At 46.3% G+C, this 20,642-nt stretch overlaps 1 protein-coding gene across 6 annotated transcripts in view; it reads right to left on the bottom strand.

The window, feature by feature from the left end:
• Positions 1-2,583: 2,583 nt before the first annotated feature.
• Positions 2,584-20,642, bottom strand: part of FBXW11 (F-box and WD repeat domain containing 11) — an 86,608-nt gene continuing 68,549 nt past the window's right edge. For all 6 annotated transcript variants that reach the window (XM_014948185.1, XM_014948187.1, XM_014948188.1 and 3 more), the window contains 8 exons: positions 17,056-17,193; positions 15,239-15,357; positions 13,479-13,728; positions 12,226-12,344; positions 11,252-11,362; positions 10,234-10,312; positions 9,152-9,340; positions 2,584-5,199 (listed from right to left, as the gene is read on the bottom strand). In XM_014948185.1, the coding sequence (XP_014803671.1) occupies positions 9,179-9,340; positions 10,234-10,312; positions 11,252-11,362; positions 12,226-12,344; positions 13,479-13,728; positions 15,239-15,357; positions 17,056-17,193 (978 nt within the window). In that variant the 3' untranslated portion in view covers positions 2,584-5,199; positions 9,152-9,178. The remainder of the gene's footprint in view (positions 5,200-9,151; positions 9,341-10,233; positions 10,313-11,251; positions 11,363-12,225; positions 12,345-13,478; positions 13,729-15,238; positions 15,358-17,055; positions 17,194-20,642) is intronic.

Raw genomic sequence — 20,642 nt, 5'->3', positions numbered from 1 at the left:
GAGTACTGTGTCCAGTTTTGGGCCCCCTACCATAAAAAAGACATTGAGGTGCTGGAGCGGGTCCAGAGAAGGGCGACAAAGCTGGTGAGGGGTCTGGAGAATAAGTCTTATGAGGAGAGGCTGAGGGAGCTGGGGGTGTTCAGCCTGGAGAAGAGGAGGCTGAGGGGAGACCTTATTGCTCTCTGCAACTCCCTGAAAGGAGGGTGTAGAGAGGTGGGGGTCGGTCTCTTTTCTCAAGTCACAGGTGACAGGACCAGAGGAAATGGCCTCAAGTTACGCCAGGGGAGGTTCAGGCTGGATATTAGGAACAATTTTTTCACTGAAAGGGTTCTCAGGCCTTGGAATGGGCTGCCCAGGGAGGTGGTTGAGGCCCCATCCCTGGAGGTGTTCAAAAGCCGGGTTGATGTAGTGCTGGGAGGTCTGGTTTAGTGATGATGCTCCTTGTTTGTTGTGTGAGTGTCTATTTTTGTCAGTTAGGTTGATGGTTGGACAAGATGATCTTTAAGGTCCCTTCCAACCTAGAAGATTCTGTGATTCTGTGATATGTCAAAAGCATCGCTCGCCCCAACACAGGGCACCGAGGGACCTCACCCCCTCCTCCTCCACCTCATTCCAAAAAGCCACCAGCAGTCAGGACCGACAGGTCCCCCCAGCCCCAAGAGCATCACTAGAAGATTCTGTGATTCTGTGATATGTCAAAAGCATCGCTCGCCCCAACACAGGGCACCGAGGGACCTCACCCCCTCCTCCTCCACCTCATTCCAAAAAGCCACCAGCAGTCAGGACCGACAGGTCCCCCCAGCCCCAAGAGCATCAGGGGACAAGACAGCGACGCCACGTGCTGCCTGGCAAGGCCATGAGCGGGGTGAGCCCCGAACAGCAGCCAACGTGGCCAAGTGCTACCTCCAAACCCACAGCCTGGGAATGATCCACGGCTTCTCCTTAACCAGGGCCAGATGGTCCCAGCTCCCTCCTGGCCCTGGGGCCAGCCCAGCTCCTCCTCCCAACCTGGATCAAAAAAGGGGGCCCCCCAGACCGCAGCGGGATGGGTGGGAGCACCCCGCAGAGAGGTGCCCCCACAGCTCCACCGTGAAGTTCCCCGCTGGGAATTAACAGATGACTCTTAAATAGCCTTACAACTGCAAGGGGGAAAAAAACCCAACAAAACAACCAAAACCAAAGGCCACCCAGGTAAAGATGGAATTTTAAAAGTTTGACCTCAAAGTTTATACTCCAGATTTTAGCAGATACATCACAGAGCTTTTACGGCTTATTTGGCTAACGATGTTCAGCAGGACATTCACAACCCCTTTCAAGAATTCATGTTTTACAACGCTCCTCCAGCACAAAATACAGGAGATTTTACTGGCTCTCCTCTCGCTGAAGCGCAGCTACGGCCTGAGCAGCACCAACGTCGCTTCAAAAATCATTCTCCAGCGTCAGAGTGGGCCAGGAAGATTAAAAAATAATCTACATTAGAGAGAAATTTTGAAGACTGAGTTTACCAACACTTGGCCAGATTCTCAGCACGGTTTATAGCACCTTTAAACACATTTCATGAAGACTGAGTTTACCAACACTTGGCCAGAACTTTGATCAGATTCTCAGCACCCTTTATAGCACCTTTAAACACATTTTGGGCCAGTGCTTCCAACGTACACCTTCCCAAAAATAACACTTTTTAGAGAAGATCACTGTGAGCCCCCACGGTCGGCACCCAAAGCTCAAGCAGCACAATGATTTAACAAGACGTTGTCACCCCCAGCATTGCCCTCATACCTGGAGCTTGAGAAGCCACCGAGCTGCTGGCCAGTCCCCTGTGCTGGTGGCACCCCCGGCACGAGCCATCGCGGCTGGTCTGGCCCTTCAGGAACCAACTGGAGCAACTCACCAGCCCCACAGCTTCTGAAATTGTTTAAAAGGGAACTTAACTCACAACTCAGACTCCTGACAGAAGACCAGGGGATGGAGGGCCAAGAGGAGAACTTTGAGTGGCTCTTTCTCACTGCTCATTAGCTAAAGAAGAACCAAAAAATAGTTATTCTTGAGGCCGAGCTACCCCTGGCAAAGCCTTTACCTGCACAGGGCTCGGGGTGTGAACACAGATGGCTTCAGCAACAAAGGGAGCAGTAATATTTGAAAAGTTCTATCTACCTTCTGGGTAAAGTAAGAAAAAAATTCTCCTAGTGATGTTCCTGCTGATGTGTGACCGAAGTGCCCCAGCAGAGCTCCTCTGCGAGGGGGGCACTGCCTCAGCTCCGTTTTTCTCCGCCTCCTCCCAAGGAACGAGCTGGAACAGAGAGAGGGAACAAAACCACCTTGGAGCTGCCCATGGCCGTGCCAGGGCCACCACGGGCACCTCTGGCATTCGGAATTCCACTTCCTTTTGGAATTCCCTGGCCTGGGGGCTGCTGCCGAGCCACTGGGGTGGGAAAAGACACCCCCTGGGTTCACCCCACCAGCACCCGAGGTGGCCCAAAGGGGAGCCCTGACCCACGCCTGGTCCCCACGCTGCGTTCAATGACATCACTTAGCCATTTATTTGACAAGTTAAGTTCAAACTTCTTTTTTTTTTTTTTTTTATTAAGCACATTCCACAGTACAAAGCTTTAGATCATGAACGATATTCTGTACAATTTAACAGTTTTCAAGAAGCTGTTCATACACCAACTTTCCAAACAGATAATTGGCAAACATAATTACAAGTTAGAATTAGACTATCCCAGTGCTTGGAAACATTAATATAGCAGTAATGTACACTTGCTCAATTATGGTCAGCGAAACGAAGTCCAGAGTGCAGCCAGGATCACTACCATTAATCCCAGGAGTCGAGTTCCTTGGGTGCCAATCACAAAAGTCCACTGCTATGTTACACAAAGCACAAAGAAGTTGAGACTGCATGTTCAAATATCATTATCTCCCAAGGAAAGAAAAAAACCAGGAATTTAAATCTTACACATGCATTTTTAAAAAAAAAAAAAAATTAGGACTCCGTTCTTCGGAAACAAATACCTTTTTTTCTTCAGGGCTGCGACAGATTATTTTTTTTAATTCTTTTTAAACAGTTTAATATTAAAGCTATTAGATGAGAAGGGTAAAGTAAGACACTTTTCACGAACTACTGTCAAGCTTACCAAAAAAAAAAAAAAGATCTTAAAAATGATCTTATGGACGCTTGGGAGCCTGTTTTTAATCTTCTGTACTTCATCACATTCGCTCATCTCGACGAAATAAATATCGTAGGAGTAACACGGAAATGGGAGTTTAACTTAAAACACTGATCCCGACACCTCTCTCTGTCTGAAGGGTGAAGAGGAGAGAGCCTTCAGCCTCACCCACATGGGGGTTTGGTGACACCTCCACCTACTCTGCTCTGAAACGCTGCAGGGTCCCTCCAGGGCCACCCCTCGGCCACCCGACATCCCCTACCCCTCCTCATGGCAGAAGGGAAAAAACACAAACCCAAAGCGCTGCCGGAGGACCCAAAAAAAATAAAAAAAATAAAAAAAATAATACAGGACATACAAAGGATCAAAGGAACAGGCAACACATTTCTGAGCAGCATCTTTCCCAGGAAAAGGGGCCCGTTTCCCGCTGAGCTCGGGCGCAGCAGGAAGGAAAAGCCACCGACGGGCGTAGTCACACGTGGCCAAAACTGTCACCGTGGCACTTATCCCTGTCTTACTCCGACCCAGGAAAAATGCAGCGGTGTTTATATGGCCACATAAATTAGAGGGGAGGCCATGCCAACACAAGAAGAAACCACTGAGACTCCCTAACGAAGAGGGACCGTGACCTGGACATCGTAACGTGGTCACGGCCAACAGCTACGGGGGAAAAAACATCACTAGCAGGGTAATTAGCATGGTTAATGAGCATGGTAACCAGAGCGTTGACTGGAAGGGAACCTGCGCTCCACCGTAAGGAAGAGTTAACACATAAATAAATTGTAACTTTGGCCCATGGCATCTTCTCCATCGAGCAGGAAGGACATCGGCAGGCGGCCGTGAGGGACCTGCCGGTGTCAACAGAGAGACATCCGGAAATACTGCGCCACAAAAATATAAGATACAGAACATAAATTAAACAGTATTTTTTTTTTTAATTTTTTTTTTAAAAAGTTTAGAAATTACATTTTTAAAATATGTAGTTCCCATTAAAAAAAAAAAAAAAATCCTAACGAATACTGAAAAAACCTCCTTTTTGCAGAGAGAAAAAAAAAAACCAACACAAAAACGTCTCGGTAACTCCTGTTAACCCCTCCAGTGCCAGTAGTTAGAACATCCTGCTGCCAAGTGCTACCACGATTCGTCTTTAGTGTGTTCGTGTCAGGAGATCCTGACCCCCAGCAGCTGGAGGTGTGACTGTTATGTACATTATATCTACATGCTGATACAGTATTGGAAATGAGGCAAGCACACGTGGGGGGGTTTTACTCTACCGGACATTAGGAAGCGAAGGACGGCTGGAGTACAGGGAAAAGGGAAAAAAAAAACCCAACAGACAGTGCTATACAACTAGTTCAGATAACCTAGCCTGAATTACAAGGTAAAATCTTTAATTTAAAAGAAATTATTGGTGCAGAAACAAGTAAACTGTAAATCCAAAAAAAAAAAAAAAAAACAAAATGAAGAAAATATTACTGAGCAATTCAGAAATATTTCTAAGAGTCCAACGTACACTCCTACCGAACGCAACAGGCTCTGAATCTGTCATGAGAGTAAAGTCTAAAGGACAACGGTGACTTTTGAAAGCAAAGCTCTGTACATTCTGGGTATGTGTTTGGCACCCAAATTTCATTGGAGAACGTTTGTTTTTTGTTGTTTGTTTGTTTTTCTTTAAAGTCAGACAAAAGTGCAAAGCAATATAAATTAGGCCAAGTCCTTTCTTGACTTCTGATTTATTTCTGAAAAACAAGCCATCAGAGTTCAGTTTCTACGGACAATTTACATGTGAAGCTTTGGATTTCTCATTGCAGGGAAGGACAGGCTTCTGAAATTCATCTACTCGAAGTCAGTGAATTTGGAGTAAATTCAAAGACGACCACTGAGAGCAGGAAAAGATTAAGAAATTTAGATATAGAATTGTGCTGCTTTGCATCTAACACAGCATCTAGAACCAATTCTGACTTTAGCTGTCAATCAACATCTTCAGGCGTGTAGTAGCCAAAAAAATCCAGTAGTTCAAGACTGTGAAACCCTGAAAAAGACAAAAGACAAGCTGAACCGACAGCAGGTACGGAGCAAAACGCCACATTTGAAGACATCTGGGGGGGGGTCAGGCCCTCACCATCTTTTGTGCTCCAGGCTGAGACTAAAACACCTGGGAGGAGCGTGACCCTTGTGCGAGGCGCTGCAGAGGGGGGTCCCCATGAAATGCTGCAAGGTCCTTCCTTTGAGGGGACATGCACCCCCCCAGGAGACCACCTTCCTTGGAGAACGTGCTCTGACTCAGCTGAAGCAGAAGCAAGACTCTCAGTGGCTCTACTCCCTGGGGGTCACCAACAGGTTGGTGGTTTTCTTACATATAGCAAGACCCAAACACCCCCTTGAGGACTAAGAGGTGCCCCACCAGCCAGTCTCGCTAAACGCCCAACGCTGTTGACTGGAACAGTGACCTACACACAACCACGAGAAGATCCTCCTTCCTTCTCCACGCTGCAGAGGAGCAACTCTTGCACAGGGTACACCTTCAGCTGCTTTAATCCACAAGTTTTTAAGAAAACGGACAAAAAACCCAAGTAATTTTATATTTCAGTTCCCTTTTCTCCATTATTAGCCTGGATCAAGTTCCTACCGTGATTAAATCTGAACTTTGATTTTACCTGTCACTTCCCAAACCCCTTTTTAGGGACCAGGGAGAACTTCCCTCTTCTGCTATGAAACCCCCATGGAAGGTTAAACCATCTTTGGGCACTTCCCCTTGATTTCCCTTCCCCCAGCCCGAGGTCTAGCGCTTAATATAAGAATATTAGACTATCATATGGTAACAATTTTTATCGTGTTGCAATAAACAACAGGAATTCAACAGAAAGCAATAAAACCTCTCGCAGCCAACCGCCAGGACTGTCAGAACTGATCCTCTTTGAAGAGGCACAACATTGTAAAGGCACAGCCTCGTAAAAAAAGCATACAGGGCTGCTTCAAAATTCAGAAAACTGCAATGTTTGAAAGCATATAAAACTCTTTCATTAAATGTCATCATGAAATATTAGCTGTTTGACCGTCATTTCATGTAGATTTATGGGTTTGGGGATTCTGAAGTTGGACAAACCTGTCAAAAAGTGACATCCCAGCATCTCCCCTCCATGGGACATAATTACTAGTGGGCTGTCGTTACCAACACCAGTAACTCCCAGGATATGGAGGGCTGAGTGTCCCCTCAGCCAGGAGCTGCGCGGCGCTGGCCCGTGGGCAGGATGTGAAGGGGAGAACACGCTGCCAAAGGCAGTTTGGATTTCACTGATGGCAGTGGGGGAAAGCAAGGCACCCACATCACTGCTCCAGAGATCCCAGAGAGATTTTATTCAACTCCTAATTTCTTTTGTGTTTAAGACACGCTATGTATCGCTTTTCCATCAGTCAAAAGTAATAAAAGCAGGCTGCCAAATAGAGTTCTGGATTTTTTTTTTAAAAAACCAAGCCTAGACTGTGTCGATCTTAAATTGTAAGTTAACGGAAGAAAGCAGTGGTGTCTGAACTGGGAAGATGGAGATCGTGCCTAAAACTAGTGTCATCTTCTCACCTAAGCCTGTTCTATCTGCCTGGAAAGGCAAAGGGGGGAAAAAAGTGTTCTGTAGAGAGGGAAAACCACTCAAATTCAACCAGCCTTGGAGTTCCCCCAGCAGAAGTTCGCTCAGGTACGGGCCCAGGAGCAGGACGAAGCCCCCGTGGACACCACCCCAGTGACAGCATCAAACCTCCCACAACAAGGACACGAGTACCTCACCCCGGATCAAACCCAAGCACTTTGGAGCAGAAGGCAGGGGTTAAGCAGTGCCGGAGGAAACTTTGGGGAGTTTGGGGATTTTCCTCCCAGAAAATTGTGGTTTTTAGTCGCTTCCCTGCCCCGGAGAGACGCTGCATCCGGCAGCTCAGCCCTCTCAGGGCTCTGCTCTCCCACTGCAGCAGGAGAAGGACGACCATGAGTTTGCTCTTAAAATGTGGGATTAAGGGAAATTTCCATTAACCACTGATTTGGCACACGAGCTTATCGTTGTACCATAAAAATTCTTTAATTATGGGCCTAATTATATGAAGTAATTACAGTTTGAGAGAGACAGGCAACTCAGTCTAGCAATGGTCAGCATTTTGCTTTGACCTTCCGTGAAACGTAACGAGCCACCCATTCCAAGTGTCCCATCCAGAGAGGACGTTATCCTGGCTTCTTTTAAAAGGTGTAGGAGTTGAGTTTTTAGGGAAGGCAGCCATCATTTCCCTGAGGAATGCTGAAAGCTGAAAGAAAACTAATTTTTAAGACATCTCCAAGTGTATCTCCACAAGGGAAGGTATTTCCCAGCCAGAAGCAGAGATCCTCCAGGAGGAGTGAAAACCCTGAGGAACAATCAGGAACCCTGATTGATTAATGAGCAAAATGAGCATTCTAAACAGCAGTGTTCTAAATAGGCTTTGAGTTATTAAAAACGTTATCAAAAGAGATTTAACCCTTTGCTTCTCGGATGGATATTGAAAGCTGCCTATTTGCTCAGTAACTTTAATCTTCCCCTCCAGGGTCCGTAATATTGCTTGTTCAGTTTTCATTCACTAAATATTTGGAATGGATTGTTGCATTATATTAAGTGCTTTTTCTTTTCCATGTTCTTCTTTATTTATTAATAGACTAATACCTCATATATGGTCTTTACATAAACCCAGTAATTTGTGCAACACTTTTGGAATGTGCAATATTCTTGTAGTAGGAAAAGTAGGAGTGTGTTTGTGTTATTTCCACCCTTTTTCTATGTAAGTAGAGATTTTTCATTTCTTCTGCAAAATTAATATACGATTCAACCCAAAATTGTAATTCATATAGATTTTTGCATTTTTTTCTTCGGCCGCAGCAGGGATAGACATACAGGTAGATAATGAAAATCCCTGCTGACACGAAGACAGGGGTTTCCCACAACGTTTAAGCAAACTATTAATTATCTACTTCAAATCAAATCAGTCCTTCCCTATGTAAGTAGAGATTTTTCATTTCTTCTGCAAAATTAATATACGATTCAACCCAAAATTGTAATTCATATAGATTTTTGCATTTTTTTCTTCGGCCGCAGCAGGGATAGACATACAGGTAGATAATGAAAATCCCTGCTGACACGAAAACAGGGGTTTCCCACAACGTTTAAGCAAACTATTAATTATCTACTTCAAATCAAATCAGTCCTTCCTGCTGGGGCAGGGCTCCTCCTGACTCCCTGGAAGCATCGGGGCTCAGCGGGGGCAGAGACGGGGCGCTGCGACTCCTCTCCTTCCACCTCTGGCTATTTATAGCACAAAGTGCAATTGTTGGCAGGAATAGAGATGACTTAAGGAAAAGAATCCTCTCTGTCCTAACACACAGATCTACAGCGGAGCTCTCACCCCGAGCTGAGTGAAGCCAACTTTAGAAAAACGGAAACAAAACAGGCAAAATTCATGTGTTGCTTTTCTGACAGCTCCGAGCCATCTCCCTGCCCAACACAGTGTCATTTTCAGCTTTTGTACCCTTTGTGGTTATCTCAGAACTGCTCGTTTCTGAGGAGCATTTATCCAAAGATCCCACACATGTGTTCAGTTTACGGGAGACGCATTACAATGCTCGTTATAAAGATTCACAAAGTGACCAGATCCATCAAGAACTCTAACAGGCTCTGATTCCACAGGGAACTGGAGTTCTTGTGTAATACACCAAATCTCCTCCATTTCCAAAAATACTATGAACATGTAGTAACTTTCCATGAAATGTAGAAGGGGGTAAGATAACCTGACACCTGTTATAAACTGAAGCACGACCCACAAAGACCAGATAGTGAAAGAGGTGGCGTAAATAAGTATGTTTTCTTAAGGAAAACATCACCTGGTGGAATATCACCTCGTTGCTTTGACTAAGGAGACCTGCAGGCAGAGAGGTAATTTCAGAGACTGATAACACCCCCACGAGGGAGCCTTACCTTCTGAGGGCAGTAAAGTGCAGACTGTTATCTGGAGATGTAGGTGTATGTTCTAGACGGAGAGCGGGTCTCGTTCTGGGCACTGGGTGGCACGTTTAGGAAATCCCAAATGAGAATTGTATCGTCGTGGGAACTGCTAATGATCTGAAATTCATCAAACTGGAGTCTGAAGACACGTCCCGAATGTTCCTGTGAGCAACAAGACATGGGTGAGCAGGGCAGGAGGAGCTACCACCGGAGCTACAGAACGCCCACAGAAGGGAAAGAATCGACTTCTTCACTAAAACTAACTGCACCACGTTGATATGGAATAAAAGAACTGTGAAATCTCATCTCTGTGCAAAGACTATTGAAAAGAAAGAAAAATCAGAAGCATTTCTGGCCGTGTGAGCGCTTCTTTAGGTGCTGGAAAAGTCAAGCACATGCTGAATAAACCAGTTACCAAACAGCCAACACCTGGCTCCTGAAGTAAAACTTCATGCACATTTCAGTGAAAAGAACAATGAACTCCTTTCCCTCATTTATTTTTAATTAAGTCTACTGTCACAAACCAAAACCCTCATGGAAAAGGAAAATATAACTGAAATCTGACAGTCCCCTGAAGCCATGTGAGATCCCGTGGTGTGAGATCAACTCACCCTCCCTTCCCTCTTCACATCCCTTCCCTCCAAACCAAGGGTCAGGAGAAAGGTGTTGGGAAAGGCTCACAAGATTCCTCCCCCTTTTTTAGTAAGAGGAAATTTAAAGCCAGCACTAGAGTGATATTAGGAAAACACACCAATGACTACAATTATTTGACAGTGTCAGGGGTTTTTTTTGTTCTTTTTTTGTTTGTTTTTTTTAAGAGCATCTGAGAATCTCAAACTAGAAAAACTTGATCTTTCTTTTAATGCTCAGATCCAAATCATTCAGGATATAACAATACATATAGGTGGGTTTTTTAGTCTTAAAATAAGCAGCACCCTAGACTTGCTTTATAAAACATCCCGAGTTTCTCACCTATCCCACTACAATGTCATCAAATGCCTCTCACTCAGAAATAAAAGGCTGCAGGTAACCCCAGAGGAAGGAGCTTTACATACCACTAACGTACGCAAGCATAATGTACTTGCTGGGGCACGAGGGTCAAGAGCAGCTTGCAAGTCCCAAACTTTAATTTTGCTATAAAGTAAAAACGAGAAGGTCATTATGAGAGAGTTGGTTCAAGTAGAAGCAAAGAAGAAACATCTCAAGCAGTGGGAAGCAGGCCAGATTCTCCCAAAGCTAGTTCAGCAGCATCAAGCTAAAAGTTAGAATCTATCTTCACTAAAATACTAAATTTCTAAAAACACGGGTAGTTCTGTATTTCCTTTTAGCAGGAACTGCAGTGCTGTCTCTGTGATGGACCAGGGAAGTTGGTTACACAAAAGACAAAGCTGCAGAGGAGCTGGAGGGCTCACAGCTCTGCCCAGGAGGTGCAAAATCCCCAGGGGAACTGAGCTGGGGCTGCCACCCCTGGGAGACACCCAACCCAGATAAAAGGCTGGAGACAAACACAGCTCAAGCACTGTTTTCCATAACTCTACTGCTCACTTCAAGTATAAATCAGGCAGGGGAAGAAACTGAGAATTTGGCCATGGATATAGGCTGTCCTGAATCCAGGACACACTGAAAAAGCAAGTCAGAAGCACTAACAGTGGGGGTCCTGCCTCCAGCCTACCAGAGACGGGCACTGAGAGCCACACGAGATATATTTACGCTCACAATAAATATTTGGAGTGCTGCTGGCTTACAAAAATAGAAAGCCTAAAACTGCTCTGAGCACACTGGCAAGGAACAATTCCTGAGGGAAGAAACAAAGGAATGTTCTTAGAGTGGCCGTCACTTCAGCCAAACTAAAGTTTACTTTCCACGGACAGTCAAACTTGAGCGATAACACCATTCAGGAGTGTGCTGAAGAGCACCACAAAAGCACTTTCTTGGCTACTTAAAACCGCAGCCTGCTGTGTCATTGGTCAAATCAGAGGAGCCCTTACACAAGGCTCAATGGCTTTCAAAAGATGCTAAGAAAAGATTCACTAAGAAAAGTGAATTTTTAAAAAATTCCTTTCAAAAACATACCCATCGTAGGCTCCACTAACAATCCTCTTGTTGTCGAACCTGATGCATCGAACCAGTTCTTCGTGGCCTTCTAATACCCTTAAACAGGCACCGCACTCAATGTCCCATAGCCTGAGGAAGAGAGAGGAGAAAGGCTCCCATTACTCCAGGCTCAGCGCTGACCCCCGGCCTCGCGTTACGGAACGGGTTCCTCCAGGAGACATCCCATAATGTGCTTCAGAAGGCACCAGAACTTGCAAGGAATGTGGAGGTAAGTTTGTGCTGCAGCTGGAGTGTGTCAAAATTAATGGAGTTGTTCAAATTACAGACAAGTGAAGGCTGATGTATGGAGTTGTTCAAATTACAGACAAGTGAAGGGTGATGTATGTTATGGGAAACTTCAACACAAGTCTGATGAGGAGAGGCTGAGGGAGCTGGGGGTGTTCAGCCTGGAGAAGAGGAGGCTGAGGGGAGACCTTCTCACTCTCTCCAACTCCCTGAAAGGAGGGTGTAGAGAGATGGGGGTCGGTCTCTTCTCTCAAGTCACAGGCGACAGGACAAGAGGAAATGGCCTCAAGTTGCACCAGGGGAGGTTCAGGCTGGATATTAGGAAACATTTTTTCACTGAAAGGGTTCTCAGCCATTGGAATGGGCTGCCCAGGGAGGTGGTTGAGGCCCCATCCCTGGAGGTGTTCAAAAGACGGGTTGATGTAGTGCTGGGAGGTCTGGTTTAGTGATGATGCTCCTTGTTTGTTGTGTGGGTGTCTATTTTTGTCAGTGAGGTTGACGGTTGGACAAGATGATCTTTAAGGTCCCTTCCAACCTAGAAGATTCTGTGATTCTGTGATTCATTATGCTGTTTTCACATTCACTCTCAGACCCGTTTCGGTTTCGGTCGTACCTCACCTGCTCTGGTATCACGCGACACCAAAGGACAGCACCCACACCCAGAGGAAATCCTGTTTTCACACCGACAGCAGCTCGTGGGCACCCACCTGATGGTGTTGTCCGAAGAGCCGCTGACCACCAGCCGATCCCTGTACTGGAGGCAGGCGATGCCACGCTTGTGCCCGTTCAGAGTCCGAACAAACTCGCACGTACTTGTGCTCCAGACCTGGGAAACACGAGGGAAAGGCTCCTCTGAGAATCACCCCCAAACAAAGGGTTTCAATTTCCGTACAAGCCGTGAGGAATTCACAACCAGAAGAGGTCTGAGGCCAACTGTTGCTGGAGAAGGGACTGAAACGTCCCCCATATAGGAATATTCTGGGCAAAGAGTGGAACCTGGCCTTAATGGAAGACAGTGCCCTGGGGACACGGCGGTGACAAGAGCCACTACTGCACGTGAGGTCCATCAGAAAAGCTGGGAGGGGTTGTATATAGAATATTTTCAGGTGGTAGAGACTGCACCAAATTATTTAAAAAAATTGATTACACTTAAACCTTGATAAATTAGGACACGTTTTCAAAAGAGGAAGTTATCACATACACAAAACCCCCACATTTTTTTCATCAAGGACACTGCCAGCAACCTACTGGCAAGAGAAGGCCAAAACCGTGGCCTGTAAGTTTGGTGGCTGCTTCTTTCTTAAAGTTAAGCCATTCAATCAACTTTGCCCGTTTTTAATGAACTGTAATTGAAGTTGTTACGTGGAGTACCCAGTGGCTCGTTTCCCAAATCTCTGGCAGATATTTGGGCATTAAAGCACCAAGAGCTTTTTGGCACAGCCCGAGGCAGCTCTGCTTCTAGAGAGAGAAGGGGGAAACGCCTTTGTTAGGTTAATACACTCTGGGGAACTCCAATCTCCAGGTGTGTAACAGCCTTCAAACACGGCCCCTTCATCCCTCAAACGTGGCGAGGTCTGGCTGAGCTGCCGTGAAGGCGCGGTGAGGAAAGGCAACTGCTGGGAGAGCTCAGGTCTGGAAGGGGACCACCAATGGAAATGAAAAAACACCGCTTGGAAAAAGACACAAAATGGGCCACATTTAGCAAACAAACCCATTTCAAGACAGCAAAACGGGCTTGACTATTTTATATTTTTTTTTACAATAGTAGGACAAGCCACAAAAAGTTTCTGAGCCTGGTTCAGGCATCAACAGCTGGGGAGAAGGAAGCAGCGGGTGCGCGGTGGAGGAAAAGGCACAGAACTGCCCACAAACACCATGGCTACTCAGAGCTGAACGCCCTCAGCAGCTTTTCTGGCTTTTTTTTGGGGTGCAAACCTAGATTTGAGCTCTGCCAACTTACTTTAATGGTCCTGTCACCTGACGCCGACACGATGTACTTGTCATCGAAGTCCACCACGTTAACGGCAGCACGATGGCCAACCAAGACGCGGCGCAGGGTGATGTCCGTAGGGGATGCCATGTCCCAGACGGCGATGGATCTGTCCTTGGAGCACGTCACCATCAAGCCGTTACTGAACCTCAAATGAAGCACCGCCTCGTTGTGATGGATCAACGTGTTCAGGACTTCACCTGTATTTACATCCCAGACTCTGCAAGGGAAAAGGATTTTATTCCAAATGAAGGGTGATGGTTCCACATGGTATAAACCTAAACATGCACAAGTCTATGACTATCTCTAACGGAGCTCTCTGGGTGTTTAACATCTCTTAGGGCTTGGGGAGGGTGCAAGGCAAGTATCCTAATTCAGCAACGAACAATTAGGCCAGGAAATGCCTAAGCTGGGACCGCTGTAACAACTGTACAACTCCTCCAGGACGACTAGAACTTGTATGATATATAAATCAATGGAACGGACCAAATCAAATACCAAAGGATCACAGAATGATACAGTCACCCCCAACCTGTCCTGGTGCAGGGGGTTATTTCTCCTCAGGTTATACCTGGAATACCATCCAGTATGTTTTGGCTTTTTCCAGTTTTACAACTCTTAAATTGGAGAAGTTTTATAGAATTGCCACTGGTGTACCAGGGCAGGACACCAGGAGGAGACAAGGCCCTTCCACAGGACTGTACCTGAGTGTCTTTATACTGGACATCTATTGACCACCGAATTCTACAAGAATTTCAACTCAGTATCTCCAAAACTGTCATCAGACAAGTGCTCCATATAGACTGAATAGCTTTCCATTAACAGTCATAATTAAGAGATGTCAGAAAGTACAAGAAACCCTTCAGGATACACCTTGAATCACTCTGATCACATTCCTTCAAAATTCTTAACACTTCAAAAAATGCAACATTTGGAAACAGAACTGGACCCAGTGCTCCAGATGGGGCCTCCCCAGGGCAGAGCAGAGGGGCAGGATGACCTCCCTCCACCTGCTGCTCACACTCTTCCTGATGCCCCCCAGGATGCCCTTGGCCTTCTTGGCCACAAGGGCCCATTGCTGGCTCATGGCCACCTTGTTGTCTACCAGGACTCCCAGGTCTTTCTCCTCAGAGCTGCTCTCCAGCAGGTCACCCCCAACCTGTCCTGGTGCAGGGGGTTATTTCTCCTCAGGTTATACCTGGAATACCATCCAGTATGTTTTGGCTTTTTCCAGTTTTACAACTCTTAAATTGGAGAAGTTTTATAGAATTGCCACTGGTGTACCAGGGCAGGACACCAGGAGGAGACAAGGCCCTTCCACAGGACTGTACCTGAGTGTCTTTATACTGGACATCTATTGACCACCGAATTCTACAAGAATTTCAACTCAGTATCTCCAAAACTGTCATCAGACAAGTGCTCCATATAGACCGAATAGCTTTCCATTAATAGTCATAATTAAGAGAGGTCAGAAAGTACAAGAAACCCTTCAGGACACACCTTGAATCACTCTGGTCACAGTCCTTCAAAATTCTTAACACTTCAAAAAACGCGACAGATTTGGAAAAAATAAATGTATTGAATGCGATGCTTTGCCAAGTATGAATATCTTGGGTTTGGAATATTTGTACCACATTCATATTAGGGATGTTTGCTGATATTTAGAGATTATTATAAATATTCCCAGTCCCGATACTCAAATGATTTTTGTTCAAAAACTTAACTCTCACCTCACTGTGGAGTCTGACGATCCAGTTACAATGACTCTTTCATCGTACTGCAGACAAAGAACCGAGCCAGTGTGTCCTGTTAATACTTTCAAACATTCCAAGCTTGTTTTGTCCCAAATCTGTTAAAAGCAACGAGCAGAAATGGCTTATCAAGATCAAGAATGGGGATCTGAGACTTGAACATGGCAGCAACTGCGATGGAAGGCAGAAAACTAGAGAGAGCAGAAGACTCCACGGGCAGCCGGCCGCCTCACCAGTGGGTCTCTCCTCCCTTGTAGCTTAAAGAAGTCTTGATGCAAGTTTTTGACAGAACAGTGGAAAAAACAAGGATCATGAAAAGACAAGAGCCTGTTCTGCAAAAGGAAACGCCACGGGTAATTAGCGTGAAAGCAAACTCTTAGCAATGACAAAAGACACACAGTTAAGGGCGGTGGCACACACATCCTTCATTCATGTCAACTCTGATGTCTCAAGTATCTCTTTGTGGTCAACAGTATTGATCTCTGGTTGGCAGCCCCCAAAGCTTCCAGAGCAAAGTGTGGGTGAGAACTTTGCCAGGCTACAGAAGACATCCCATCCCCATAACCCCTGCCAGATAAATACCGTCCCATGAGGAGACAAGAGACACCAAGGGAACACGAGTGGTCAGCTCTCCAAGGCAGAATGATCATAGAATGGTTTGGGTTGGAAGGGACCTTAAAGCCCCTCCAGTGCCACCCAGGGCAAGGACACCTCCCACCACACCAGGTTGCTCCAAGCCCCCTTCAACCTGGTCTTGAACCCCTCCAGGGATGGGGCAGCCACAGCTGCTCTGGGCAACCTGGGCCAGGCTCTCACCACCCTCACACCAAACAAGTTCTTCCCCACAGCTCAGCTCCATCTCCCCTCTTTCAGGGTCAAACCCTTCCCCCTCCTCCTAGGGCTCCCCTCCCTCATCCAGAGTCCCTCCCCATCTCTCCTGGAGCCCCTTGAGGGACTGGAAGGGGCTCGAAGGTCTCCCCGGAGCCTTCTCCAGGCTGAACCCCCCCAGCTCTCTCAGCCCCCCCTCCCAGCAGAGGGGCTCCAGCCCTCCCAGCATCTCCATGGCCTCCTCTGGCCACGCTCCAACAGCTCCATGTCCTTCCTGAGCTGAGGACCCCAGAGCTGGACACAGGGCTCCAGGTGAGGTCTCCCCAGAGCAGAGCGAAGGGGTAGAATCACCTCCCTCACCCTGATGGTCACCTCAAACGGAGATATTTAGTCAAATCAATGGGTAATAAAAGAGACTGTAGCACCAAGAAATGACATAATTGATAATTCAGTTCAAGCAATAACGGGCTACTATGTTTCCAGCTTACTAATTAAATAGAAAAATGAATGATTGTGAAGTGTGGAAGAAGTTAAACTAAGAGCAAACACCAGAGTATTTTGCAGTTAAACCAACAGACCCAGAAATTATTAAAAAGAGATGGTGACACTCTGATGGCACCAGCATTGCTGCAAAAGGTGGCAGGAGGTAGAAAAATGAATGATTGTGAAGTGTGGAAGAAGTTAAACTAAGAGCAAACACCAGAGTATTTTGCAGTTAAACCAACAGACCCAGAAATTATTAAAAAGAGATGGTGACACTCTGATGGCACCAGCATTGCTGCAAAAGGTGGCAGGAGGACACTCCCTGATCCAGAGTCCCTCCCCATCTCTCCTGGAGCCCCTTGAGGGACAGGAAGGGGCTCTAAGGTCTCCCTGGAGCCTTCTCTTCTCCAGGCTGAACCCCCCAACTCTCTCAGCCTGTCCTCCCGGGGAATATCTCCAGGGAGGAGACTGAACAAAGCCCTTACCTTGATGGAGTTATCTCGTAGGCCACTGATGATCTTCTCATCATCGTACTGTAAACAGTAGACACCTTTGCTGTTTTCGGAGCGGCACTGAATCCTCTGCAGGTTGTGTCGCCCGCATCGCCAGTTGGATTCTATAGTCTGAGGAGAGGGGAAAGAGTCAGGAGTCAGGCAGGAGGCCACACGCTTGAGCAGGGCTCTTCCAGCACACACACAACCATCTTTCCCCTTACACAGAACTATATCGAGCTTAAATGCATCTTTTCTCCCCTCCCCTAATAAAATACCCAACGCACAATGCATGAGAATCAGGACTTTTAGAATTTGTCATGAAAAAAGCTGTTGAGTGATGAAAACTCTGTTCAACTGACTTTAATGAGAACTTCTGAAGAAGCCCCTCCAGGGCTACACACCATCATAATTTGGTGTCCCCCCCAATATTCACAGGACCATCTGACACAAGCAGCAAAGATCAAACCGGGAGCTCGTGTGGTGCCAGTTCAGCCTCCCCTCAGCCATCACCACCACGGAGCTGCAGAGTCCCCAGGGAGGTGGTTATGGAAGTTCTCAGACCTTTCCTTCCACTACCCAGTCACTTCACCCATTCACTGCTGCTAACCCAGTAGTTCACCCATTGTTAACCCCCAGTTCACCCACTAACTGCTGTTAACCCAGTAGTTCACCCATTGTTAACCCCCAGTTCACCCACTAACTGCTGCTAACCCAGTAGTTCACCCATTGTTAACCCCCAGTTCACCCATTCACTGCTGCTAACCCAGTAGTTCACCCACTGTTAACCCCCAGTTCACCCATTCACTGCTGTTAACCCAGTAGTTCACCCATTGTTAACCCCCAGTTCACCCATTCACTGCTGTTACACATCTTTGAAAGGCATTTTGAGACACGAAAGCCTCCTCTAAGCACCTTAAAGCCTGATAAAAATAAAACTGAACAGGGACTGTAGGACTTCAAATAATCCAAACTTACTTTCCTCCCCTCCCTTAAAACCTCTGGAAGTGTTAATTCCCAACATTTTCATTCTGAGAGATATTTTTAAGGAAAGAGACCTGTGTCACATCTTAAAAAGCCACAAACTATTTCATAGCAGGATGATTTCCATGTTTTAATCAGCTTTATTACTTGCAAGGCAACCGAGGTTGGCTTCTAAGAACTGTGGCACTTCCATTCACTGCTGTTACACATCTTTGAAAGGCATTTTGAGACACGAAAGCCTCCTCTAAGCACCTTAAAGCCTGATAAAAATAAAACTGAACAGGGACAGTAGGATTTCAAATAATCCAAACTTACTTTCCTCCCCTCCCTTAAAATCTGTGGAAGTGTTAATTCCCAACTTTTTCATTCCGAGAGATATTTTTAAGGAAAGAGACCTGTGTCACATCTTAAAAAGCCACAAACTATTTCATAGCAGGATGATTTCCATGTTTTAATCAGCTTTATTACTTGCAAGGCAACCGAGGTTGGCTTCTAAGAACTGTGGCACTTTGGATGAGAAGTTCCTAACGACAAGGCTGCGACACTTTCCGTCTTTTTAGCTATTTCCCTGGGATCCCCCCCAAACACCTCACGGAAACCTGGGGAGAAGCCGATTGACTGCCAGTTTTCTTGGAAAAACAGATTTATAACCAAATCCTAACTTTGAAAGCAGCAGCAGGCAACTCCTCCACGCCTGGGCAACAACTGAAAGGCTTATTAAAGTCCAAAGCGTGGCGCAACGGTGACGTCCCGGTTCTCGGAAAAGAGGCTGGGACGCTTTATGTAGCTATTTCCCTGGGATCCCCCCCAAACACCTCACGGAAACCTGGGGAGAAGCCGATCGACTGCCAGTTTGCTTGGAAAAACAGATTTATAACCAAATCCTAACTTTGAAAAGCAGCAGCAGGCAACTCTGCAGCTCCTCCACGCCTGGGAAACAACTGAAAGGCTTATTGAAGTCCAAAGCGCCTCCCAGGGAAAACCAACCCACTGCTTCGTTTTCCACACACTTGCTCCTTCCCTCATCTCCCAGGGAGCAATTTGGAGGGAATTAGAGAGTCGTAACCCAAACCTGATGTGCCACAGGAATTCGTCTAGATCGTAACTACTAAGAGACGCTCCGAGAGGAGATGCTGAGGGGTCATTCGTCCCCTCTCCTCCTCTTCCAGGTTGGTGGGGGAGTTAATGAAATTAAGATAGTGAGTCATCTTGTCTGTTTGGGACCACATTTTCTGATTGTCAGACTGGGAACTTAAAATATCCAAATCTGGCCCTTTGCTGGCTCAGCTTCAGCCCCCTGCCCTGAAGGTAGCAGGATGCTCCTGACGCTGCTCGCTCAGCAGGGGATGGAGGTTTCCAGGAGGAAGGACAGGCAATGCCCAAGCTCCACCTGAAGGTTTATCACCTGGGCTAGGAGGGCAGAACCACGGCTCGTTAACTCCTCTGCTGCTACAGAGGTGACCCTCGGAGAGGGGATTGGAGGAGAGGACAGGAGAGGATTGTAGGTATCAATAGTGTGAATTGATATAATTATAGACCGGAAGGCAAGATATTTAAAAATGCAACACTAACACAGAAGACGCAGGAGATAAAGCGTCACAGATTTGAGTCAGCCAATTTAAATCATTTTAGAAACCATATATGTTCAGATATCCAATTCTAAGATGTTTTAAGGGAGAGTTTCCCTAAAGCAATGTTCTTGGGAAGGTCTGAAATAGGCAGCTCCACATCACACTCACTGGATTCCTCATTCACACTCCATCTTCACCAATTACCAACAGCTACAGAAGATACTAAGAACACCACAAATCACAGAATGCTATGGGGTTGGAAGGAACCTCTGGAGATCATCTCATCCAACCCCCTGCCAGAAGAGGTTGCACAGGAACGTGTCCAGGCGGGTTTTCAACATCTCCAGAGATGAAGAATCCCAAATTTTGCTTGTAAGAATTTCCTAACCAAAGAGTGGTTCCCAGTGAGAGGACGAGGGGCAATGGGCACAAGCTGGAACATAAGAGGTTCCACTCAAATATGAGGAGAAACTTCTTCACAGTGAGGGTGACAGAGCCCTGGAACAGGCTGCCCAGGGAGGGTGTGGATTCACTGCTGCTAACCCAGTAGTTCACCCACTGTTAACCCCCAGTTCACCCATTCACTGCTGTTAACCCAGTAGTTCACCCATTGTTAACCCCCAGTTCACCCATTCACTGCTGTTACACATCTTTGAAAGGCATTTTGAGACACGAAAGCCTCCTCTAAGCACCTTAAAGCCTGATAAAAATAAAACTGAACAGGGACTGTAGGACTTCAAATAATCCAAACTTACTTTCCTCCCCTCCCTTAAAACCTCTGGAAGTGTTAATTCCCAACATTTTCATTCTGAGAGATATTTTTAAGGAAAGAGACCTGTGTCACATCTTAAAAAGCCACAAACTATTTCATAGCAGGATGATTTCCATGTTTTAATCAGCTTTATTACTTGCAAGGCAACCGAGGTTGGCTTCTAAGAACTGTGGCACTTTGGATGAGAAGTTCCTAACGACAAGGCTGCGACACTTTCCGTCTTTTTAGCTATTTCCCTGGGATCCCCCCCAAAC

This window comes from Calidris pugnax, unplaced genomic scaffold (assembly GCF_001431845.1).
Source record: "Calidris pugnax isolate Ruff unplaced genomic scaffold, ASM143184v1 scaffold27, whole genome shotgun sequence".
Lineage (NCBI taxonomy): Eukaryota > Metazoa > Chordata > Aves > Charadriiformes > Scolopacidae > Calidris > Calidris pugnax.
The sequence above is the reverse complement of the archived record's forward strand: the minus strand, read 5'-3'. Positions and strand labels throughout refer to the sequence as shown.